Source organism: Onychostoma macrolepis, chromosome 13 (genome assembly GCF_012432095.1).
Source record: "Onychostoma macrolepis isolate SWU-2019 chromosome 13, ASM1243209v1, whole genome shotgun sequence".
Lineage (NCBI taxonomy): Eukaryota > Metazoa > Chordata > Actinopteri > Cypriniformes > Cyprinidae > Onychostoma > Onychostoma macrolepis.
The window spans coordinates 18,954,644-18,981,746 of record NC_081167.1 but is presented as its reverse complement, the minus strand read 5'-3'; the positions used below and the strand labels follow the sequence as shown (position 1 = coordinate 18,981,746).

Here is a 27,103-nt window from a genome sequence, read left to right as displayed (position 1 = left end):
GCGTGTTGTTGCCGTATAAACCTCAATTGTTCTCTTTGGTACAGAAGAAAATAGAGTCATTAATTACTTTCTATCAGCTGGTCTAAGTGCAAACTGCGATCAATAAGCAGGCGTTTGTCATTTGCTTCGGTGCAGCATGTTTCCCATACTCAAAAGCCCAAAGCGCGCAGGGCCGCTAGTTGACACAGGGGACAGAGCTGTGGGGGCTGGGCTGGGCTGCTCTCTGTTACGTTACAGTTAGGGGAGATTTAGGTTAGATCAAGGTTAGATCAGCGTTTCTCACTAGAATTTTTCGAACATTTAACAGAGATTCAGCGTGAATGTGGTGATGCTGTCTAGACTATGTATATGGCTCCTGTTTACATCAGTGCTCGTGCTATATTGATTTCATTGGAACACTTGAGTGTGTTTGTTTTGACATCCCACTGCATTAGCACTCTGGTGCTATGGGACTAGAGCTCTGTCAGATCAGATAACCAGAGTCCATAAAACAGGCCTCCCCCTGGGCTTCCTCCTCTGGAGAGTCCAGTTCAAATAAAACTAAGAACAAGAGACAGTCAAGGGCTTATCATGGTGAACTTGTCATTTTAGTAGATGCACTGTACATAGTCAATGTCCGTGCGTGTAAGTGCTTTTGAATATTTTAAAGTGGAATGTCCTAAATTTGTGATATGAACTCTGAGGGAATATATAAGGCTTTAGGAAGTGTGTGATTAGGGTTGACCGGGCAGGTGTGACATTCTTTTAAGAGAACGGCGCTGAGCTTCCTGCTTTCATCTCATCAGATAAGGCTGGCTTGGATGAGAGAGCTTTTTGAAAAGCAAATGAGGGTCTCGTGACCCATGTGACCCTTGACCTGATATCACACATCCACTCGTATAGGGGTAGTTCAACCAAAAATAAAACCTCTGTCATCATTTTGCTGTGACTTTCTTCCGTTAAAAATGTTTCAATGTATGGATTTAAAGAAAAAAATACAAAGGTTTTAAACAACATGAAGGCGAGTAAATAATAGAATTAAATATTTTGGATGAACTGTCCCTTTAAGCTTGAAGTTGAGTGTTCCTATTAAATTTTTTTTTTTTTTTTTTTATCTAACGAAAAAGTAACTTTTTTTAAATACTTGCTGAAAAACTAGGAATTTATGTGAGTTTGCACTCATTATATAGGCTGGAGAAGCAAATAGGAAAAGACGCTTGGCACCCCTATTTATGAAATCTATGGTGCGGCAAGGCTGCACAGCACATAACTAAATCAGAAGAAGATGAGACAATGGGAGAAAGAACAAGAGAGAGATGGAGGGAGAGAAAGAGCGAGGTGGCAGCAGCAGCACAACCGTGGCTGTTAATTTCCTGTTATGTTACAGCGTGTTTAAAGGCTTTATTAATTCAATTTAGCGTTGCTGAGCAGTGTGCAGGCTGCCAGTAGGAGCTGCGCTTTCTCTCCTTTTTTCTTTTCTCAGGCTACCGCTGTCAGCATGGGTTTCTCCTCTCACCCATAACACACATTCTTTACTGTACTCACACCCGGTCCGTCATTTAGCACATCGGCCTCATGTGACGCAGCGTTCTGGAACGCAATTAATGAATGCGTATCTCCCTTGCTCTCACTCTCTTTCCTTTTAAAATCTGCGTAATGCGGCGCACCATTAATTCTCAGCATCAGCGTTCATAATTGACTTTTCCCTGACATGATTCCTCCTCGAGCGAACCACCCTGTCCTTAGATGTTTTCGTGCTGCAGATTTTCACGTTTGAGCTATCGGCCAGACCGAGGCGGCGGGTCTGCTTGAATGCAGATGTATCAGCAGAGCGGGGGCATAGACCTTTTGTGTCCTTTGATAAGGAGCCCGGCACCTTCTTCTCTGCCGGTTACGCTCTGCAGCCTCTCTCAAATCTGGTCTTTCTCTTTCATACAGAGGCTATCATCATGATGAGATCGGTGGGATGTTCTTATTCGATTTAGACTGAGGCCAATCCATTTCTTGGTTTGGATGTATTTTATTTCTATTCTTTTTTAAAGTAGAATCCATATTGACACAATAGAATCTCACAGGCCATGAAATGGAAGCACAGGTTAAAGCATTCTAGCTGTAGGCCAAACTATTTTAGCATGGGGATTTGAAGCGTGTTGACGCTCACTCTCAAAGCAATACTTTTAGATGAACAAACAAGCTATAAGTGAAACTTTTGCGTTCTTGTACCACAATGGCATGGATGTAATCTCTTTATCGCGCTAACATCAAATAAATACGCCGCTAGGCCTTATAAATCACCCCACTTTCATTTCTTTCATGTGAACGCACGCTCCCACAGCTGATTCAAGCATCAGTCTGTGTTTTCGCACGCAATTTATTGCAATCGGCCTACTCCCTATGTAGGTTATGTTTGGTTTCATACAGATGGAAGAGAGCCGGGTCACACCAACCTGCTAATCAGTCGACGCAAGGACAGGTGAGAACGAAACGGTGCGGAAATGCGCAACTTGTGCCTGTACCGCTAGTAATTAACTCAGTTCATTCATTTGTGTCATTTTGTAACAAAGTATTAACTTTGACAAATGAGAAATTCCAAACAGGCTTAATTTCCCTCTTTTGCCATTAATGCATTTGGCAAGAGAGGCATTCTATTTTCCATAATGAGATACACAAATAAATCTGGCAATGGATTGAAGGGCCTGTGAAGGCAGCAATAAGGTTGAGGCGCATTCTCTGTGCTGGCATAATTGGTATCACTGCTTGCAGACATATAAACCAATCTTTACACAGATAGGGCTGTGTCTCTCTCTTCCCCTTTAGGCTATTTCTTTTGTCTCCTCAATAGCTTGCACATCCACGATAGAGGAAGGGGGTGCTAATTTGTGAATTAATAGCTTTTCTCAGCAGAATTGCAAATTCTCTTAAATGTCACTATGTTCAACTTGCGGGGAGCTATTGCCACCAAAGAACTAATCTTGGGAGGCTCCCCCCAACCCCTACCTCCCTCTCCCTCTCTCCATCCCTTTCTCCGATGGTCCGTGCCACGCCGAACGTCACCCGTAGCCGGCGAGCAACACGCTACTTTTAATTTGCAGTAACACATGAAAATGACAGATTAATGACTCTTATGACACCTGTGTCCCTGAAGCTCCTCTTGCAAAGACCTGGTGTACATAACGCGTGTCACACTACATTATCTCCATATCACTCTTGTAATGGGGACCCTTTTTTTTTTAAAGGGCACTAGCATCATCAAATATAAAGACTGCGGAAGCCTACATCTTTTAAATCAAACGCTAACTCATTACACCGCCCCAGAACTGGCTGGTTTTATCCCCATTTCACACGTTACGTGTTTCAAAGTGCATCTGCACAGCTCTTCCTAAAATCAGATTAGCATATTTCTGTTATGTCATCATCTAATGAAGAGAAGATTGGCTGCGCCCAGCCAAATAAGGCTCAGGTAGCCCAAGGCTGCTGGGCTGCTATGAAATTGAAACCATACACTGGCTGTCTCTCTGCCTCCCTGATGTCTCGGTGTGAAATAAGGGCTAAGTTTAAATAACACAAAGCTTTTTAGACATTTGGCACTGTATCAAATTACCAGCCATGAGCTCTTCATCAGGGACACGGCATGACATATGCCCTACAAATGTCTCGGTACACCTTGACAGACCTGCATAAGGTCGTGCGATGCCAGAGGAGGGAAACACATTGGCAACGATGGGAATATTTACTCTAGTTGTTATAATGAAAGGTAATCCTCGCTGAAGGGGTATTAAATTTGATATTGCGCACGCAAGTAAACTCGTGTTTTCCCGCCTAGTGTTTTATGATGCAATTACACTCAAGCCCTTCATCCACTCTTCACGTTGTGTCAGTTCTAATCAAACTAGGAATAACTACCGCCACTGCCGTTTGGCTGGGTAATCCCCTCTCTCTTATGTTATGTCCCTTCTCTGTTTTTAGAAGCAAACGGTCTATGACAGTGACGGAGGAAAAGCCCCACGACGGTCTCGGTAAGAGCTTGCCACGCTGTAGCAAATGTGATTTGCCACAGTCGCTTTCTCGCAGTGTTTATATATGATCCAGAGCTCTCTCCATAAAGATATCATTAAGCGTCAGTGCGCTCCGTCTCATCCCCCTCCCCTCGACACACAACCCTACACGTACACGTGCACACACACACTCACACACACACACACCCTCACAGAGCACTTGATCAGACTCGAGTGGCTCGTGATTGAGCAAGCAAAGAGAAGGTGGGCTAACGGAACTTACAATATCCTATTTTCCTCCCATCCAAGTGGTTGCCACTCCAGAGAACTAAAGAGATGGAAACATAAAAGAAGCAAGTAGCCCTGCTTTGATAAATGTTTTAAGAGATCATTTCCAACCACTTCAACCTCCCTCCCTTTGACTACAGCACTTTCTGTGTTCCCGTTCGGCCCGGTGCCACATGGATGTTTATTCACTAGCATTCAAAAGGCGATTGTATGAAGAGCCGATCAGCCATTAGGCCTCAGGCGGTATGTGCCCTCTCATTTAGAAAAGGAGAGAGAATGTTGGCATGAGCAGGTTGGCAGCCTCCATTTTGCCGCTATTTCAGTTCTTCAAAAGCAAAAATACACAGCCAGAAAATTGTGAGAAATTAAAACGTCAGAATATGTCTTTAGAAGTCAATTATAAATTGCACATCAGGCCGTTTTTGCATTGCATTCTGCATCTCCAGTCGGTTCTGAGCACATTTCCTCATGCATCTCTTGTATTTACGTTGCTGATTTCTTTGTCTTCATTTCGTTGACCTGTATTATTTACAAAAAGCATAAATCCGTATCCCTGACACACTACCTAAGCGTTATGCTGTCATGATTCGGACCAAATGATAGCATGTAGGCATATTCTTGTTTGCGCAGAGCTACTGTATCATCAAATAAAATGTGCTACAGCCGTGCAAACACCATAGTATCAAGCGGCTGAATGAAATAGACCAATCTGCTTTACAACATAACAAGTCACTTGAGAGCGCTTTTTTCTTTTACAAAATGCTTTGTCCAGTGCTATCAAAATGCCATCTTCATCTCCCCACACAAATTGGAAATTACAGGGGGCTGTAGAGAGGCCTAGAAAAGGAGTGAAAGGGGAATAAAAGCGATGGAGAGAAATCCAGTCTCTTACCATCATCGCGTTTTCTCTTTTCGCCGTTGGAGCGAGGGATTCCTAGGATGCCATTAATAGAGTAGGACCCCACGGGGTCATTGGAAGCGCTTGACACAGGTGGGGAGGCTGTGCTGGGCACTGAAAGAGCACAGGAATAGGTTAACGTATATGGAGTGCTCTCAAGATCACCTTAAAAGAGAATGAATTAACATTAGGTCACAGGCGTAATTGATGTCATTACAATTTTTATGTTTATATGCAAAATATATGCTGTCTCACCTATAGTGTGTCCCGCTGTGGTGAGAGGCGTTCCTGTGCCGTCGGAGGATGGATGGAAAGGCTGCTGAACTTTGGTTCGAATTATCCTACGAAATGACAGTTAAAAGTACACGATGAGTCGAAGTTGCAGTTGGTTGGCTGGATCACTTTACGGTAAGCTTTTGCACAGCCTGATGCGACCCAATGCGTGTGTAAAACTCTAGTGTTGTTTTGGGGCCTTCCTATATAGATGCACTGATTCTGTCACAAATAACCAATCTTGGGGTATTAGGGCCAATCATGGAGTAGATGTGCGAGGCAGAGTGGGAGCTACCGCGGAGAGAGTGGATTCAATCAAATCGGATCCCATCTTTAGAAATATGATAAAGTCCCACTACCTCGAAGGTGTGATATGGGGGAAAGTCTTCATTGCACTTTGGTCTGAATGATCTTGCAAACAAAGCATGAAATCACATCAATTCACCTCAATGATGAGCTTCACTGCCTCGAACTGGCCTCAGCTTTAATAATCTCTCTCTCTCTCTCTCCCTCTCTCCTTCTTTATCTATCTCAATCTCTCCCTCTATCCTCCTTCTCACTGAAGCAAGTGAAGATTGCTTGTAGAGTGTAGATACTGACTTCCCAGATCCAACATTTTTTTCTAGCACAAACATTCAGGGGTGCCAGTGCGGATGAGGCCCTATTGATTGGGACTTGGGGATAAAAAAAAAGTTGGGAATTAGAGGCAGAGAAGAACAGATGCAAATGGAGGGCTATAAATTATATGTGACAGGAAAGCAATAGTGTCTCATTGCTTCACCAAAGCCCACTGCAGCATCTGATGTCTTTAATCTGGGACACGCTTTTGAGAGAAAAAGCTGTCACCTTATTCCATGAACACATTTATACTCGTTGACTACATATTTTCACATTTGTATAAACTATAACATGGATGTAAATTTCATTACTAAGGAAATCCTTATTCCATATGTATTGATGATATGAGTGAAGTGAACTGGCAAGATTTTTTAAAAACATTTTCAATAAAAAAATATATATATTAAAAAATCTATATAGCAAAATCTGTTTAAGTATTATAAGTATTGTGTGAATTTTTTAACATCCAACCAAAACAATGATTTAACCCTACGATTTGCATTAGCCACACAAATTCAATAGCTTGGATCCATGTTCTCGCTATCGAATGAGCTATTTGGAAGGTGTGAATTAATGACTTGCCAGGGTGCTGAGAATTCCCTGTAGAAATATTAAAATATGAATCGATGCTATTGAAAGGACGCTTAGGATTCAGGCGATAGAAGGGCTCAGAACTGGTTGTGTGCCAGTGACTTCATGCTGTGAGGAGGACACAGAGAACACCCCAGACAGTGTGTAATCTTTAATAATTCATGCAGAGAAAATGTGCTTAAAGCTGGGACATCTTCTAATGTCAACAGAGCAGAGGTCAACCTCTTAAGCGCTCAGTGCATGAGGGTCCTGCCTCTGAAGTCTGCTCACTGGTGAGGGAATACTTTTAGACAGGGTACAAGAACACCTGTTTGAAATGGCACAAGGCTTACAGCTTGACTAGGCGACTGCAGCCTGTGTTAAATGTTCTGTTATGATCATAGGACGTGTTAAAATATTGTATTTGCATTTTGTTTTTACTTGCCTGCTTTCAGCAGTATCAAAGTTAAAGAACAGTGTTCTTGTGTAGTGTAACCCAGTTCACTTCAAAGCACAGCCCTCGGTGATGTTTACTTATAGCAAATCCTATTTTATTAAATAATACAGGCAAATTTTGAAATGATTAGCTCAGGCAGTTTTATCCAATAAGTGTTCCTTGAGCATAGAAATCCCAACTTTGTATGATTCAGAATAGCAGTCTAAATAAATTCCAGCTACATCATTATACATATTAATTTTTTACATAAACAGAGGTCCTTACAATGGCCTCCTCTGAGATGACAACTTGAACAACATTGGAAATGAAGGTTTATTGGCTCTTCTTTCATGTCATTAATGCAGATTAAAAATTTACCGCATACATGTGTTGAGACCTGTTCAAATTGCCCTTTTTAAGCAGCCATAGTGCATGAAATGAATTTTTTCAGCCTCTCTCTCTCCCGTTTTTTTTTTTTTTTTTCTAGGAAATGTCTTGTGTGGGTCGGCCCATGATCTCTCTTCAGCTCATTAAAATGTAATGCTGCTGGCCAGCTCTATGGAACAGTGCCTCCTAACCAAAGTTCATTACTCCTGCTTGCAGGTAGGCCTTTTTCACCTTGTTCTTCCACTCTTCCGCCCCCCTCCCACCACCACGACTCCATCTCACTTGGGATAGTCTTGCTAGCCTTTGTATTTTAATAAGAAATAAGAAAAAGAATGGTAACTAATTGTTAGGACTTTTTATTTTCAGCTGACTGATTTAATGTAGGTAGGCATAAAAGCAAAGTGGGGCTGCATATGATCTCCCTTGCATTATTTACGATAACATAAGAACTACAGGACCTGTTTGTTAGTCCTTGCTAAGTTTTAATAGCTTACTGAAATTGCTGATGTAGAAGCCCAGTTACACACCCACCATATTTCAATTTATTACATAATATTACTGAACTATTCTTGTTTAATAATAATAATAATAATAATAATAGTATAGTATAGTAATAATAATTATTGTTGTTATTATTATTATTATTAGTTAAAATAAGTAGAAAATATAAAAAATACACATCGCCTTTTTTTCAAACCCGTTTAAATACCTTAACTTTTTTTTTGTCTTGCGTATTATAGGCTATATATATATATTTTAGAACTACTGAGATTCCGTATAAGGCAGTGATGTTTAGTCGCGTATTTCCCAGTGCAACTGGATCTGGTTACAGAGTATTGATTGGTTTTCATCGAGACAGATGTGATTTTCGCGACCTCAACTATAGATCCTCTGCAGGCTGTGGACAGATTTGGGATTGAATTGCACATTTGAGACCACCCCGAGAGCAAGAATTAAAAAAGCCAAAAAAAAAAAAACGGCACCCATTGAATACGCATCGTCAATTGGAAACGATGTGTAGTTTTCTGTACAAGGCCTCTAAAGGGTTTTCAAATTAGCTGATGATAATTTGGCCGTTAGTGTTAGGATTCGCCGTTTTAATAACAGTAGGCTAGGCTACTGCTGAAGGTCAGTAGACAACGAAAATAATAGTTCTGTTCTGTCTTCATGCTTTTCAAATTAATTTGACATTTCAAAACTGAAAATCGAAATTCAAATAGCATTACCTGTTTATAGATGAAACACTTGGTACTGTGTCGTTGTCACAAACGCCCTCGGCCAGAAGTCGGTCTCTGATCTCCCAGGCGAACATTGTGGGATTTTGCCGCTTGTATTCTGCGATTTTATCCACAACTTTGGGCGTCGCCACTTTTGGTTTGGACCCCCCAATAACTCCAGGTTTAATACTGCCGGTTTCATAGTATCTAGAAAAAGATAAACGATAATTCGTTATTTAAAAAAATTCCTTACATGTCATATTGGCGTGTTTTTTTTCTTTTTTTCTTTTTTTGCTAGCGTGTGGCATTGAGCATATTTATAAACAGTGCGTTGTGGATACGGGTCATAAATAGTTATATAATGTTAATTAATTTTTTTTTTTTTTTGAGTTTCAAATTATCAAGTGTGATTTTTCTTCCCAACACTTGCGACGGGAAAATGTGTAGGCTAATTTTTTATTTAACACCTACATTTGATATGTTTTCCGTTTTGAATCATTAACATTCGTATGCTGCGATCTAAAATCGAAGCCTAATCATCCATTTATCAAGCGGTTTCTTTAGCGACTGATATATGTCCCATGCACCCCACGATTAATACATGCCACCAACACATATCTCATAATTTCTAAGGAACATTTAAAGTGCAGAATACCTTATAAGATCCTTTTGATAGCTGAAAAATATTTCAGAAAATTCAAAAATCTATAACAGTTTCCTAGAAAACATATCCTTCCTCCTCAACAATGAATTTAAGGTCAGAAATGTTTAATATTAGACCTTTTCACTAAAAGGGAAAAACTTACTAATAAGACATAACAGTACAACAATGTTTAAGATGTTTATTTACATGAAGCAAACATTTCATTATTGTTATTTCTACACGGGCAGGCTATAACTGGACAAATTTACTACATCTGTACTTTTCCGTACCTTCCGAGAATTTTGCTGACACAGCCATGGCTGACCCGTAGTTGTCTTGAGATGTCACAAGGTCTGACTCCTTGGTGCGCGAGCTCCACGATTCTTTGCCTGACCACGTCAGGTAGGGGTCTGCCATTCACAAACACCCCTCCTAGCTGGTTCACACCGCCGTGCCCTATATGGGATACAACAACACAGACACAAAAAGCATAACATTACATACATATAGAAGATAGGCTTCATCGTTAACATGGCTACAACACAGAAGCTTTTAATTTTCTCTTTCTCCCCTCAACCTCTCTCTCTTTCTCCCTTTTAACAGTCTCCGCATGGAAGAGCGCACGCACACACACACTACCTGCATGTGCCCATGTGGACAACGATAAACAATAAGATAGTTAGGCTATAATGTTTATCTTAACTAAAAAATGTGATGAAAAATGCATCCCGTAAAAGGTCTTGACGTCCCAGTTCTTTTTATGTTTATTTGTACTACTGTTTTTTTACTATGGCAATATTAAAAAATATAGAAATATAGAAATGTTCACGGGACGACAGTTAATGTTTTCCTCATAAAGATAAAACAAATTAATTTTGCACGTTGGACAGTAGTTTTTAAATGTATAGTTAGTTCAATTAATTTCTTTATGTTTATAGATATATTTTGTCAGCACAATATAGCATGATAAATATCTACTATTGTAATAATAATAATAATTCACACATAGCCATCTTTTTATACGCACTCATGATTGTAAACACTGGCAAACGTCATGTGCTATTCTACCCATAAAGACCCGCTGCAGTTAGGTAGTATTTTCCTCTACTATTCCATTGCAGCCAAACACATGTCGCATAGATTATGTTTCAACCTGTTTAATTTTCCTTGCACAATTATTGTAAATAATTAAAAAGAGCTTTGATAACTCATATTACAACCATGGAGTAGGCTACTGCAAAATAATTAAGAATTAATTATTTAAATTAGACCCAGGCCTTCCGTCATCTTGTTACAATACGGTGTTTTCAACAAATATCGCACAAACAGCTCTTTTAAATTATTATTATGGCAAACATCAAGCATTTTCTCTGATTTTTAAAATGTAGAGTATATTTATTTTCATTAGAAATTCCTCGCTTTAAAATGCAGAGTTTTTAAAGGCAGTTTTTTGTAAAATAATTTAATCTTTTGCAATTCATCAGGTATTATTGCGTTGGCACGTTAGACATTTCTGGCGATTCTGATTTATATTTATATTCTTGCTGTAACTACATCTGTTGCCATCCCACATGTAGGGTACCAGTAATTTACTCAGATACTGAACTTAAAAATAATAAATATATTGTTTATAATATCATAATCATTTATGTTTTACATACAAGGCAGAATAAGTCATTTTATATTAAGCTAAATATTGTAATCGACTTTTTGAACGACTTTTTGTCGGAACAAACGATTTAAAGGCCGCTAAATATAAGAAGCGATCGTATTTTTTTCTTCTTTTTTTTCGCGGTGACTACTTTTCGCATTCGCTTTACTGAGCGTCAAGTATAAAATATTTAAACAATCGTTTCCTACATTTCTTGTAAGAGCTTTGGAAAACTTAGTAAGAGTAAATAGCTTAAAGCGCAAAGGTTATATAGTCTTACAAAGCCAACTCTACCGAAACGATGAACAATTTAGACTTTATTTATGCAAACTGAGGTAGAGATTTTTATGGAAAATACTGATATTTTACTCACGGTGCATCGCCGAGAAGGGGTCTGCTTTGCAATGAATATCCATGGGATAGCAAAGGAAGGAAAGATAATCGACTGAGGTCGCCGTCTCGCCTTGATTATGTAGCTTTAATTGGAATTAATAAAGATCGCTATCCGTTCAAAGCGCAGTGCTTCCGATGCCAGTGTACAGAAGTTCTTCAGCGCGCGACGAACTTTATCTCGTGCTGATCAGTCCATTCAGTGAAGACACGAGGCTGGTCAGGTGCAGATCATGTCCTGCACTGGTCTCTCAAAAAAAATATTTTACGCAGGAACGTTAGCGTAATCAGTCGTTCAGTTAATATTTGTTAGCTACATATTTAAGGGAACGCAAACATTAGTGGTTGCGTCTCCTCCAGTGTCCTCTGATGAAACTGCAGTGTAAATTCCTCGATATGGAAAAGCGTTTCTGGTAAAGTCTGAGGGGTACAGTCAGATTCGAGCGGGGATGACAGGAAAAAACATGGACACGGCGAGTGTCTCTCGGTCCCCCTCTCTTCAAGAATGGGATGTGCCTGTTAGAAGCTTTGGGCTGAGACTGAAACCCCTCTTCTCAGTGTGTCTGTTTCTAAAAGCTGCAGTCCACCGCCCCCCTCCTTCCCAGATCCCCCCTCGCATAGAGATGGATGACATGTCAGACAAAGGCAATAGATTCCAACACTTTGTGATTCGCCAACGCAAAAAGCTGGAGCACCAAATGAGGAGGTCTCTTCATCTGACACTTCGGAAGGGGAGGGATGCAAACAGGGAAATGAGGAGAGATGGGTTAAAAAAAATCGAGGAAATTAAAAGACAAGTGGAAAGGAAGCGGTACCACCAGCGGCCAGGCATCGTGGTATTTCTAAACTGTATGTTGTCAAACTACATGAATCATGTTTGAATCATATTGGTGACCTAAACGTAGACTGAATGTAAATTTTTGTGTGTGTTGTTGATGGGCATAATGTTGTCAAGATGAGACTATTTTAAGATGAAGGAACGTCTTAATCTTTATAACAATGTTTTCAATTTCTACTGTCTGTTTTTCTTTCAATTAGGTCTTGTCGGGTGTTTTCACATTTTTCCACCGAACATCGATTGTAGGCTAATGCATTGGCGTTAAATAATAATAAATTGTTAAGCAATATGTTGGCATTTATTTTCTAAAACGGGACATACGCTGATGCATTTCTTTTCAAAAACAGGAAATACGGAAAATGTAAACAATAACATAAAGCATAAATATGCGCAATGTACAAATAAATAAATATAGCCTACAATCTGAATTTCTGACAAATATTTGCTGCCTCTGACAGCTGTGACAATCGAGAATTATAAGTATCATCATTGCTTTTGGTACTGTAACAACACTACTAAGTTCGCTGGCCTGTCAAATGTTAGTAAAAGGATTGTGTCTTGACCATGCTGTTTGAGCTGCTGTATTGTAGGTATTTCTGTAGATGGCGCTGCTTAGTTTGCTTTATTTGACTGAGGGAGGCTCTTGAAGTTTGTTTTATGGCTATCCAACAACATTTTTGATTGTTGATGACAAGTGATGAACTTAATGTTTGTTAGTGAGTTCTAGGTTTATTTATTTTCTTATTTTTATTTATTTTTCATGTTATTGTTGCTCAGATATATAAGAAAAAAAAATGTTTTGTAGAACTGAAATCGATGGTTGCTCATCGTTGACTCGTGGTTTTTGTCAGTTTGTTTATGCCATAGTTCATCACTGAGTGTACCCATGTGCTTCAGTTGACGCTTCGCTATTTTTATTTTATTTTAGACTCTTCTATCTTTTCGCTATTTTAATTTTAAACCAATTCTATCTATCTATCTATCTATCTATCTATCTATCTATCTATCTATCTATCTATCTATCTATCTATGCAACATTTCTAATAAATCGATTTAAAATGTTTATATACTTGTCTCAGAGAGAAAAAAAGTTTTTAGATCCTGGAACATATTGTAGTCATGTTTACTTTTATCACCTTTTAAAGCAGGTGATAAAGTCACCGTGCTATCTTCTTAAATATATATATATATTTTTTAACTGTTAAAATTAAAATACAATCGTATGCACTAATTTTACGCATAGCACTCAGTTATTATCACACTGTTATCGTTGTTGCCATTTTTATTGATATTAGTTTTCTTTTTCTTTTCTTTTTTTTTTTTGTAAAATTGCACGTACGCACAGATCTGAATTTAAGCACCACAAATGCTGTGTTTAAAACAAAAATGCTTGTAGTAATTAGTAAAAAGTGCAGGCTTTGGCTTGACTGAAGAAGGATCTTACACATTTATGAAGTGTTCGCCCTGTGACCGTTGTCGGCTAAAAGAACAGGAGGCTATGTTATGTTATGCCTTCCGGCTAAATTTGGGGACGATTCTTCTTTTTGTTAGTATTTTTGGAGGGAGCTTCTGGTACAATATGTAACACCATGGGCTGTAATTTCACACTCGACTACACATTTCCCCTAAAGCTGCTTTTATTTCCCCGCAAGACCCCAGCTTTTTGCCTCCACTCCCCTTTACTATATTACTTACTTCCTCTGTTAAATGATAGGAAAACTAATTGCAACTGATCATAGTGGCCATTGAATACTAAAAGCGGGATATTGAGACTTTGTCTGTGCTACAATCTAGAATTATATTTCATGTGGCTTTTCGATGTTTTTATTATATATATATATATATATATATATATATATATATATATATATATGTGTGTGTGTGTGTATGTATATGTATGTATGTATATGTGTCACAGCTGGGCAAGGGAAAAGGTGTAATCAATTGCAAGCGTGCCATTTTAAATAAATAAGAAACATGCAAAAAATATTTTTTAAAGGTCTGGTTTGTATGAAAACACGTTTTACATTTTGCATTCTTTTTTTAGACCAACCCAGGAGGTTTTACTCTTAAGAGAACGACTGGGAGAGAGTGATCGAACGTGTCAAAGAGAGAGACAGACAGAGAAAGAGAGAGAAGGTGCAGTGCTATAAGAGCATCTGTTTTGACAACCTCTGCTATACGCCACATAAGTTTGTTAGTCAAAGTGAACAGCGATGAACGTCCAATGAGAACGCAGAAAATCACTTCTGTTCCACTATCCAATATTTCTATTTCCACTTTTAAAAAGCCCATAGGTTTCATCTCATTCACTGTAATATTCTCTACGTCACCAATCGATACTTTCCACTCCACTAAGCCTGCTGTCCATGTCAGTGTGCTATAGCTGAATGCAAGTATCCTTAGCTTTTACAGCAGGAATAACCCATAATGGAATTTTAAGAAGTCTGATACGCTTACTGCGAATTTCAGTCGCCGATTGTTTTAAAATAGCGTATGTAGTTGTGTTTTTTTTCCAGAGGTATTGAGTTATCACAAACACCGAAAAAAAATTATTGAGATTTTTTATCTTGGGGGAAAAAAAAGTTATAACTGAAAAAAGTTTAAATAATCTCTGGTCGAGGTTAGAGTAGGCTATCACAGAAATGAATCAGATGGAAGAATTTTGCAAATAACACTGACATTAATAGTAATACTAATATAATAATAATAATAATATTAGTGGTTTGCACAATACCTAAATTATACAAAAACAATTTTATCGACAAATGAATAATCTTTCCTACATTAATTACAATTGAGATGTTTTAAAATCCAATACCTCAATAAACCAAAATATGAAGTTTCCAAAACAACAAAACGGCATTCACAACGCCAGTCATGATATCAGCTGTGTCTTTAGATTACCCATTCATGATGTCTATAGAGTGAACAGATGGACCATCAATTGAGTTCTGTCCACAGCATCAGAGATTGATTTTGTACTTGCTTTTAATTTTACCATAATTAATTAGATTATTACAAGTGTTATATTGATCTTCGCATTTACACCCAAAATAGAAAGGTGAATTAGCATATGATCTATGTTTTCAATTAACCGAACAGCATAAACAACAACGACGACGACAACAACAACAACAGTGGCCTAATATTAATAACAACAACAACGACAGTAGCCTAGTACTAAGCCTAATAATAATAACATTGGAAATATTAATTTATGTAATGTTAATATTGCCATAAAACTATGCGATCCTAAAAAGGCTGATGTTTGGGGAAATTCATATTTGAAAGATGCAATGGGAGATCCCGCAGTAATACTATTATGGATTACAGTGAGCAGTTATGTCAACACACTTGCCCAGCTAATAACATCGCATAATAGCATAATCCCAGTGTGAATCAGTTGCCACTTTAAATGTACAGATTGACAAGGCAAATGACAGATTTTTCAGCGAGCAAAGAACTACCGTAAGAGCAGGCTTGCAACGTTATAGGGCGGTCAATAAAGGTTAGTCGCTGGTCAAGTAGTTTGCGTTTGTAAAGTACACCTACTGTATGTTCTTACCTGAGCTGACGGCGACTCACCCCTACCGCTAGAAAATAAACACTCACACTGTTTGGCGAGACGAAAAGAGAGCCCTGCGCTTACCTGATCGACCAGAGCTGTGAGCCATGGCTTTTCCCTGTCTAATGGTCCGTTTCGTCGATGCAGCCCACTAGATCTGTCCGGCCTCCTGCGTTCCCTCCTCGGCTGGGCGTCCTGCCTCTCCCCGCTGCTTTTCACAACCTTTGACCGATCATCCAAAACTAAACGGTTTAGACGACAACAAAAAAGGAGAGCAACCTCTGCTCCACTGAACTAGATTGATAAAGGAGGGAAAATAGCAATCAAAGCAAATAAAGCGTTGCAGGTGTTATATAAAAAGAATAAAACTTGTCTGCTGGAAGTAAAGAGGGGACTAAGAGTATGGAGATATGCTAAGATCCGCACGCAGGCGTTTACGTGTATAGGAAACTCAAAGGTAGGACTCATACCGATGAATATTCATGATCATTTGAAAATATATCTATATGCTTATGTGTGCACTTATCAGCTTAAAATGTTCTGATCGTGAACTTGTATGAAGTTTGCTCAGAAGTTCGCGTAAAGACTGCCTGAATGGTTGTGATAACTGATTCGTGCTGCTCATTGGCTGAACTTTAAGGTGAACCTGTTCTCAGTAGGAGGGTCTAACTAAATAAACGAGCTAATACGGAATTTGGAATTATGTTAATATATTACGAAGTCATATTAATTACATGTTGTTATAGGCTATTGAACAGTTCTGACATGTTTTGTTACTTTGTTACGTGTAGCGCTCGATTTTTTTTTTTTTTTTTTTTTTTGTGGGAGGGGTTGGTGGTATGTATATATATATATATATATATATATATATATATATATATATATATATATATATATATATATAGGCTATACTATAAATGTACAAAATGTGGGAAATATAACATTGATACTATGTTGCTGAACTTTGATCTTGCATATTTAATTACCAGGTTAATGCAATTAATGCCTGATGACATATAGGATTTATTACTGTACAGAATAGTTGCTCAGTCACATCACCGTTTCATAAGGCTTTGGGTTAAGAGACTATGTAGCAACCTTATAGCACAGTAATCCTTATCCTACCCGCCTCACCAGCCGGCAGAAAAAGGAAAGGCCAAACTTTTCAGTTGAGCAGTCAAAGGTGTGCTCCCCCCTGTCACGGAAACAAGCCAATACTCATTTATTGGGGAAGATATTTGGTTGTATTTTAAACCAATGTAACGTTTCCTCTTTGCACTACAATAACACTGCAGATCGTAGCCTACATCATTTGCGGTTTTGTTGTAATTCTAAATATTGTAAATATCTTTTTGTATTAAACGTCAGTTTTTGTTTAAAAATATTCAGATAATAGCCTGTTATTTTAATGCCAGTTCAAGTGAAAATCGTAAAAAAAAAATCTAGGGCAACTCCGCATGGATAACTTTCAAAGTTTAAAATAACATTTGTCGCTGAGGGATTCGGTTTATAAAAAGAATCTTGAGAATGTCAAGTCTGTATATAGCCTATGTTAAGGCTGAATTAAACCACAGCTAGTCCTGCATTTCTGTAGCTGGTTTTATTTCTTAGAAACATTATAATAGTAGCACGTCTCTGTCACTAGTAATTAACATTCAGGACAATTAAATTAGTCTGATGTAGGGCACTGCACATGTAACAAGGCGTCCACCCATGTTTTAATGAAATCGATTTCTCCGGCCCTCTCTGGCTTCAGTAACCACAATTCTGACGTTTTGGATCCCTAAACTCTGACAACAGCAGATTCACACAAAATCTTTGTTAACTAGGCGAAGTTGAGGCCATAATAATTTAATGTACAGTTTTACGGCTTTACCACGCTCTGTCGTACTTTTAGATATTGTAATACGGCATATTTGCAAGTTACTTGTCTCTTAATGTTCCAGTTAGTAGACTTTATCATCCCATTCCTCTCTTCTCTTCGCGATCGCTCGCGCTGTTAAGCTCCGGCTGAAGTTTCCTCTCATCCGCTCTACTTATATGTGCATTTGTGATGGGCTATACATGCATCTGCATCGAACATTTGAACCATATTGCTCACAACATAATTCCGTGTCATTTTGCTACTTTAATGTACTGAAGCCTTGAGTGGCCGCGCGAATGTTCTCCTCGCATAGTTGACGTTTTGCAATAAACCACATGGTTTTTATGTCGAATCAGATGAATACGCGTATTATTCGTTGTAAGAATCATTTAATGCACAGCTGATCTACAGAAATAAATACATATCGAAAGTACTGATTTTATTATGTAGTTTAACCGTAGATACAATTATTTTAAATTGTTGTAGCCTATTTATGTCAGTAACTGTTGATCAGTTACTATTATTTAAGGACAATACAGCTTAAGAACTTTTTTTCTTTTTCTTTTCTTTCTTTCTTTCTTTCTTTCTTTCTTTCTTTCTTTCTTTCTTTCTTTCTTTCTTTCTTTCTTTCTTTCTTTCTTTATTTCTTTCTTTATTTCTTTCTAACTAATTAATGAGTGCATAAAGCAAACAGAAGGAGTCCCGTTTGGCACCTTCTACAGAGTTTTCTTTTGATTTTTGAAATGAGTGATTTTTGGACGTGTGTGTGCGTGTGTGTGTGTGTGAAACTCATTATATAGGAATATTAAAATATAGTATGGATTGTAAATTGAGAAATTATATTATACATATTTTTCTTTTGATTTATGAAACTCTGTGTCTATATATATATAATACATGCACTCACACATACATATACACTTTAAATGTTAGTGTAAAATCTGAAAAAGAAAAATATGTACAGCATATAATTTCTCATTAATTTACAAACAATAATATATTTTAATATTCCTATAATGAGTTTCCAATTGCCATTTGTGTGTGTGTGTGTGTGTGTGTTGGACCCTGAGGCAGCCCAGGGTGCTCTCAAGCCAGCTGCCACTGTTTAAAACAGACAGGAAACAGCTTCCACTAACACGACTGCAATATGGAAAGCAGCGACCTCCTCAATGCACCCCATGGCATGATTCTAATATCCCCCTCTCACTCTTCACGCACACACTCACATACATGACTTTTGTTAAATGCGGTGTTAAATGGTTGAATATGTTTTGTCATTTAATATGTTTTCATCATATTGGAGATCATTCATAGGACCTTGACCTGTTTCGGCAGTAACTCATAAGCACTTGGTAACGTGTGTCTGGAGTGTGATAGAAGAGAGACTTGGATTTCCCCGTGCCGTAGAGATGCTTTGTTTCACTGTAAATGTGTGTGTGTGTGTGTGTGTGCCTGTGTAAGTGCATATCTATTATCCTTCTGAGAAATACAGAGCCGCTCGGCTCCCACACTGGCCTCTGATCATCGCCCTGTAAATGCAGCCTGTCACCTTCAGTGGTGTAATGATCACAGAAACGGTGACCTTGATCTATGGCAAGCCATAACGGAGAAGAGAGAGCATCTCCCACACTCCTCACTCAGAGATAACAGTGAAACATGGCATACAGGGGAAGCCAAAGGAGGGTTCAGAACAGGGCCATTTGATTGGCAATAAAGGTTGTTGGAGTGTCTGTAATGGATGTGAGATCTCTCCTGTTATCATCCATTTGGATAGGGCATCGACTGAAGGCGACGTGATTCCAGATTGAAAACTCAGGGAGTGGCTGATTATGGTTTTATTGCATAGTCCATTACACTGGTCAACACTACACACTGTTTCTCAAAGCAGAGGCTGTGGTGGATTAATGGGGCAGCACTTCTGTTCTCTCCAGCCCCCTCGGACATACGGACCTTTCCTTCCCTTCAGCAAGGCTTTTTGAATATGTCCCAGTTCCTGCCACATTTAGCTTTAAATAAGTTTCACCCTCCCTTCTTTTTCTTCGAAGAAGGGCGCAGTGGGTTCATGCACCCTATGAGTTCAGCACTCATCATTTATCATCCCTCTGTTTTTGGAAACGATTAACAATATTGTGTCATAGACTCCTCATGTTATGCAGAAGGAAACTTCTGGAAACTGTATGTGCATCTTAAATGTGAGAAATATATATATATATATATATATATATATATATTTTTTTTTTTCCCTGTTGTATAACATTTTATAAATGTTACTATGTAATAAATGTTATATGTAATATAAGGAATAGTTCAACTAAAATTAAAATTGTCATCATATACTTACCCCATGTCATTCCAAACCTGTATGTTGACCTAGATCTTTTTTTATTATTGTTATTGTTTTATTAATTTATGTTTGTGGAACTCAAAACATAATAATAATAATTGAAAATGTTTCTTTTTTTAATGTGAATCATTTTATTTGTAAAAATATTTCTTGGTCTTATTTTTATGTCTTATATATATCTTCTTGGTCCCAATATATATGTGGAACACAAAATATTTAATAATAATAATAAGAAGAAGAAGAAGAATTGATAATGTCTCTTTTTTTTTTTTTTTTTGTCCATACAATGTAAAAATAATGTATCTATAAATAATATAATCTATAATATAATATATCTCTTGGTCCTTTCCAATATATATTATACATTTATTGAGATTAATTTAACTTCTTTTGTGTGGAGAAGAACATCATATGGGTTTGGCGCAACATAACGGTGAGTCAATGATGGCGGTTTTTATTTATTTATTTTGGGTGAACTTTCCCTTTTTAAAAATATTTTGTTTGAACAAAATGTTATGAAGATTTTGCATTATGGGCAAATTACATTTCTCAAAATCAGACATGGTGACAGAGTCAGTAAAATGCAACTCGGCATACTCGGTGAAGGGCACCAAAAACAGTAGTAAGAGACAAGAAAGCGTGTAGGAAAAAGTAGAAAATTCTCCCTGCGGAAATCTGGACGCTTTTGTGAAATCTGGTCCCCACAACAGCGAGCCCCATCAACTCATCTCCCCTTGCCAGCTTTTCATATTTAAAGCCAGTACGGGTTTAATTACCAAATGATGACAGTGTCATATGGTGCCATGATGGCACAGGATATGTGCGAGACACTGACTGACAGTGGGAAGCTGGAAAGCAAAACGGGGGAGAAAAAAATAGCTGAGACAGTAAAACATCTGTAATTTGCAATTCACTGGTGTTCAGTGGTTGCTCATGGATTAAAGATTAAAAACTATTGTCTAGCAGATGGAAGAGAGAGAGAGAAAGAGAGAGAAACATGGAGGGAGGGGGAGCTTCTAAGCAGCCCATTTACATTTGTATATAAGCAGCACTGTTAGGATAATCACATGGAAAAAATAAGCTGTCTCCATCACACACCCAAGGCAATGCCTCCATTAGCCCCATCTCCAGATGCAGATGCTCCTGTTTTCAGATCGATTTGTGATGACAGCATGTTGCCCTCTGTAACAGCTTGGCATATAGTTTGATGCAAGTACAGAGATAATCTTTTAGATATTGTCTGAAAGACGTCACGGTGCTAAATGCTAAATGCAACCATCTACACTCTTAAAAATAAAGATTATTTATTGGCCTTGATGGTTCCATGAAGAACCTTTAAAACCCAGAGAACCTTTCTAAGATTCTTTACAGTGGAAGAATATTAAAAATGTTCTTCACTCTAAGAAAAATGGTTGTTTTAAGAACTGTTCAATAAAAGATTTTGGGAAACCAAAAATGGTTCTTCTATGACATTGTTACAAAAATCCTTTACAGTATAAAATACACTTGTACTCACCGTGTTTGGTTGACCAGTGTCTAGAATAAAACACTTTTTTTCTCTGTCGGTGATTGAAGACACCAGCTACACCTGATCTTTTTGTAATTGTAATTAATTAGTGTTTTGTTAGTCTTGCTGTGCCTTAATTAGTTAGCACTGCCCAGTAGAGAGAATGAGAGGCAGTACCTGCTACACAGCAAATAATTATTAGAAACGGCTAGAAGCTAATGCTGTGAAGTTGACCCTACTTTGATATGCTCGTAGGTTCCTTTGATGCATTCGGGTGTACGGGGGAATGGGCAGCCCATTGAAGCATGGCAGACCACCTGAGAGTTGTTTTCTGGACTCTGGGAGGTCACCTGACACCAGTACTCTGGAGAAGGTGCACCGCACTGGATTTCACGTGAGTTAAAGGACCTCTTCAATAAAACATCACCAGCTTTCAATGGTGCACGCTTGAGCTGCTTGTGTAATTGACTTTTTGACTTTTTTCGGATTTGCATGGACTCTCCAAAAGTAGCTCACCTGGCAAGTATCGCTCTGCTCCGAAATTACAGTAGCGCTGTGTTATATTACAAATAATAAGCACTCTCCACTGACCACAGCTACTCGTGCTGTCTTAATTTAGACTCACCTTTTAGACAAGCTATAGTAAATGAGAGCCATTTGATATCCATACAGTTCCAATAAAAAATTCTGTCGTTATTTACTTTTGTGTACATAGAACACTAGACCTCAATGATTTTCAATGTATGAACACAAAACACTGAGACATTTTTCTCAAAATATCTTCTTGTATGTTCCATAGATGAAAAGATCTTACAGCTTTGAATGACATGAGAGTGAGTAAATTATGAAAGAATTTTCATGTCTGGGTGAACTATCACTTTAATATATTTTAATAGCTGTAAAGGCCTCTCGGATGAAATATGAGATTGGAAAATACTGTCTCTCTCTCTGTTCTGTAGGTGAAATTCAATATGTGCAAACCATTTTAGCCATCTTAGGAGTGAGGAGACGAATCATTTCTGTTCTGAATGGATGATTCAGAGCCAGAGGTGAATCATACAGGGGTTTGTTTGTATCTGTGCCTCTGATCCCCCTCTGATAGTCCCTACACCGCACAACATCTGTCACACCGCGTGCCACAATCGCTCAAATAGAGCTTTAGGTGATGCTGGTGTATGGTTATTCCTGCCACACGGTCCACATGGGCATCCCCAACGCCAGCGCTCATTAGCAGGCAGGTGGCGTTAGAGATTCGACTGGGGCCGAGACGAGGAATGGAACCTGGCAAACCGGGTTGTACGTCCGCATCGGGTAATCCCCGCCAGATTGCCAGGATATCAGAAGTGACATCACAAAGCCAACAAAAATTAGCATCCCTAATGGTCTGCCAGGCCAAACATTATTCTTCATGATGAGAAGCAGTCATGCCTGCCCAGGGCTCCTGATGATTTGGCCAAAAGCAGTGGAGGCCCCTAAGCTCTCAGCTCCAGCCAAAACCAACAGGCTCTATTCTCCAACCCATGAAGACCGGTTCTACTCTACTGCAAATGAAGTTCCTGAGGAAAATCCTTGGTATATTCCCATCATACTGCTGATGCCTTCATATTCTAGAAGATTACCTAAATGGAAAGGAAGAGGCTCTCATCTGGCGCTTGATAACCAGTGAAAAACACCTTGACCAAATTTAGAAGCTAAAACCAAGAAAGATCAATGAGAGGAGAGGGGGAGAGTGGCAGATTTAATTAATTACTGCATATTAGAATGTTTGTTTACAAAATTGAACAGTTACAAGGGGCCTGATGGTAATTAATTTAAAACGTACTTCCCCCTGTCCCTGCCTCGCGTCGGCACTAGACGTGGTTGTTTCATGGCAGGTAAGCCTACGTCTCATTGGATTTCCATCAATTGCTCAAAGGTGTGTTTGAAAACAAAGATGCATGGTACGCAAATTAGCCTGAATGTTAACATGATTGCATATTAAGAAATCTAATTAGTATTCAAGGGAATCAAAAGGGAAGAGCTGCATGATGTTGTGATAATGCATATCTAAGAGGAACGTTTCACCATTTTCCACCTAAACCGTGTTTGCTTTTTCATTCTCTATTGTATTTAAATGTAACTTTACATTTTAAACAGATCTGTAAATTGTCTCTGTGAAGATGACTTTATTTCTCCAACAATGTCACAGTGGTTGCATTTCTGTGTTTTCAGCTGTGGTCAGGAAGGTCTCTCGTGGTCCCCCTCCAGGACAATGATGTATTTAAGTCCCCTAAGAGGTCAGATGGACTCTGTCTAGAACATCACCTGCAATCAATAGTGTTGGTAAACCAGGCTCAACCGAGTGGCCATGAAGACTCCCCTTATAAACACGCTCACAGAGAGGCCGGCATGGCCCATTGCTTTGCTAAAACCGCAACCAACATCCTGACACACACACACACACACACACACACACACACAACACATGCCACCACTCTGAAAACAAGTGTTGATGACAAAGAGAAGAAAAATAACAGCACCTCAGCGGTAAGTGGAGAGCCTCCAGGTGATGAAATCCTCTCTGAAGTGACACAAAATTGAGGCAAATTGACAGCCATGTGAATGTGTTTATAAATGCTAGTGGGTGGCACTGCTGTGGAGCAATGAGTCCACTGGAGTGATAGCTGGGATTTTATTTTATTTTATTTTATTTTAACAAAATAACTGAATATTGAGATTTAACCAACAAAATCAACAAAAATCTAATTTTAAAAAACATTTTAGTTTCATGAAATAAATTTACGAAATAAAAATAGTAAAATAATTAAATTCATGAAATAAATTTTATTTTAGTTAATGTTTATTTTATTGCAATTAGCTGCAACAAGGGCCAAGGCATTATTTATTTTCTCTTTTTTTTTAGTTTAACTTGAGTTACTAAAACTAAAAAGAAATTAATATTACAAAATTACAAAAATATTAACTAAAATGAAAATATAAAAAGCTAATTCAAAATATTAATTATTATTATGAATTATTATTAAAACTATAATGGTATAGCAATAATAGTAAAATAACACTGATTCAAATTCATTATTCTTATTTCACTAAAACTGCATAAATGTATACTAGCATTATTCCTGTAAATCATTATTCTTGCTATTTTGCTTAAAAAAATACATAGATGTATATTAGTATAATTTCTGTCAGTCTGATAAATTAGAAAAATATCAATAAACAATTAGTTGCATTGTTAAACAGTTGAAAAAGAACAGTGTTTTAATAGTTTTTACATTTTCTATTACTGGTTATTTTTATAAATATCAATTTTGCCTGATTATGATTTCAGCTTTTTGCATTTTTATTTCCCAGCCATACTCTTTGCATTCAGCATCACTCTGTCATAGCAAAGGTTGCACATTCTCCTTAATGCGCAGGTGAATTGGGTGCACTGCTTCAATCAAGGCTTCACTATTGGGTTTGAGAATCATCTGAGCCCAGACAACAAAAGCAAACGCTACAGTGAGTGTCTCTACTGTAAGTGGCTTTTGAAGAATTGGCACAGTCATCTGGCGAACACCTCACATCTCTCACAAACAAATGAAGGCCTGGCGCTTCAAAGTGAGATTGATATCTCTCTCTGAACTTCAACCAGAATATTCTGAATATTGAGAGAGGTGCACTCCTCCCACGGGACCGCCGAGGCGCTTCTCTCCTCCCTCGTTCTGCCAAAGAGGGGGAAGAAGATTGCCCCGTAGATCTTCCATGTTCATCAATATTCACTCATTCATCGTGAGCCGTGGCAGCTGAAATTTGGCCTACTATTGCTGAATGGATGACCCAGGGATCCACTTTGTTGCCATGAGGTTGTCTGCAATTGAGATTTAGGGTTAAAACAGAACAATACACAATTTTTATGAACTTCAGACTCATCTATATATTTTACGTTGTGACAGAAAACTTTTCAATTTGCTCTGCAAGTTCTTAAGATTACCCATCCATTTAATAAGCCTAGAATAAATGTATCCACCTTGTTCTGCTTTCTAACTGTTTGCCAAATATTAAATTGTTTTTGCCTTTCTGTTTTTACTTGGAAATATCTTTCAAATAAAATAAAGGAAACTACTGCTAAAGATTGTTGCCATAAATCTATATGTATTGCTGAATTCTCACGCAGTATTTAAGCTACCGTACTGAATTATTGATATTGCAATTTGCAAAAAGTTCAAATATCTTAAATGTCTTTGCAGTTGCAATGTGCACAAAGAGAATATAATATGTATAATGTACCATGTCAACACAAATTAACTTTTTGGTCTTTTTTTTTTAATTATGAAAAACCAAACTACGTTTTTTGGGTTTGCTGGTAATTGATTTTAATACCAAAACATTGCACTGCCAATCAGGTTTTCTTCTCTGTTAGTATCTCCACAGCTGTATGTCTCTATTAGTGCATCTTTCCTAGAACCTTAGTAGGCTAATGAAGAGGCAAACACAGATGATGATGATGATGATGATGGTGGTGGTCATGATATTCATCGCTGAACCACTTTTAGGGGAATTCCAGCTCAAGGTGAGAAAATCTTTTTATTTAGAATTTGTCCTGCTCCATTTGTTCCCACTACAAGGCTGTGGAAACAATCATATGTAAACAACATCCCAGATAAGGAATATATGTTCAAAATATGTACTTTTGTCAATGTTCCCACTAAAGGTGGGGTATGTAATTTTTCAAAAACGCTTTAGAAAACTGAGTCGGGGCCGAGTACCAAAACAAACTTGTAGCCAATCAGCAGTAAGGGGCGTGTCTACTCATGATGTGGAGGAGAGAGCGTTCAGTGCACAGGACGGGCCGAGCCGAGCGATAGAAAGATAGAGATGGCAGATAAAAAACAAAAGAGGAAACATCTGCGGAGCGATAAGGCAAGATGTAGGACCCGTGTAAATATCGGATCAGCTTTCCAGCGCTGGAGAGAACTCAAGGAGCGGAAGGCCTGCGATCGGACGCCGAGGTTGCTTTGTTTCTTCTGGATAGGTGAGTAACACCACTGGACGCTCCGCACCGCAACAGCTCAAGTCTGCCTACACTGGACGCGATAAAGCGACCTTTGAAAATCATTTGAAATTTGTGTCCGCACGTCATAAATAGAACGCAGCAACTGTTTGCAGTTACTAATGCACTTACTAGTGCTGTAAAAACTATTAATTGCATCCACAATAAAAAATGTAGTTTACATAATGTATGTGTGTACTGTGTATATTTATTATGTATATACAAATACACACATATGCATGTATATAAGAAAAATGTTTATATATTTAATATATTTATAAATAATATTAAATATAAGAATATAAATATATAAATGTATATGCATGTAAATATTTCCAAAATAGGCTATATACTGTATGTGTGTGTATTTATATATACATAATAAATATACACAGTACACATAAATATATTATGTAAACAAAAACTTTTACTCTGGATGCAATTAATAGTTTTTACAGTGCTAGTAAGTGCATTAGTAACATTTAATTAAAATGCTAACATTTAATATCGTTATTAAAGACCAGATAACTTTGAACAGATTTTCTATTAATTTGACTTGGAAGAACATTTGTTAAAAACTTTGAAAGAATCTTGCCATAACGTTC

At 38.0% G+C, this 27,103-nt stretch overlaps 1 protein-coding gene and 1 long non-coding RNA gene across 34 annotated transcripts in view; one reads left to right on the top strand and one right to left on the bottom strand.

The window, feature by feature from the left end:
• The window catches only part of pax2a (paired box 2a), a 32,239-nt gene extending 16,216 nt beyond the window's left edge, over positions 1-16,023 (bottom strand). For 2 of the 30 annotated variants that reach the window (XM_058795486.1, XM_058795496.1), the window contains exons 1-7: positions 11,329-11,897; positions 9,595-9,772; positions 9,317-9,337; positions 8,671-8,868; positions 5,416-5,501; positions 5,155-5,325; positions 4,258-4,302 (exon numbers count right to left, since the gene is read on the bottom strand). In XM_058795486.1, the coding sequence (XP_058651469.1) occupies positions 4,258-4,302; positions 5,155-5,325; positions 5,416-5,501; positions 8,671-8,868; positions 9,317-9,337; positions 9,595-9,772; positions 11,329-11,371 (742 nt within the window). In that variant the 5' untranslated portion in view covers positions 11,372-11,897. The other 28 variants (XM_058795511.1, XM_058795492.1, XM_058795484.1 and 25 more) reach the window with 27 other exon arrangements.
• On the top strand, positions 5,440-25,571 carry LOC131552065 (uncharacterized). 4 transcript variants are annotated; one of them, XR_009273883.1, is made up of 5 exons: positions 5,440-5,568; positions 7,545-7,660; positions 21,722-21,860; positions 22,266-22,299; positions 22,426-25,571. It is a non-coding gene; the product is annotated as an uncharacterized LOC131552065 (long non-coding RNA). The 4 variants fall into 4 exon arrangements; XR_009273884.1 differs by lacking the exons at positions 5,440-5,568; positions 7,545-7,660 and adding an exon at positions 12,072-12,194 and having other exon boundaries at positions 22,426-23,340; positions 23,678-25,571; XR_009273881.1 differs by lacking the exons at positions 5,440-5,568; positions 7,545-7,660 and adding an exon at positions 12,072-12,194.
• Positions 25,572-27,103: the final 1,532 nt, after the last annotated feature.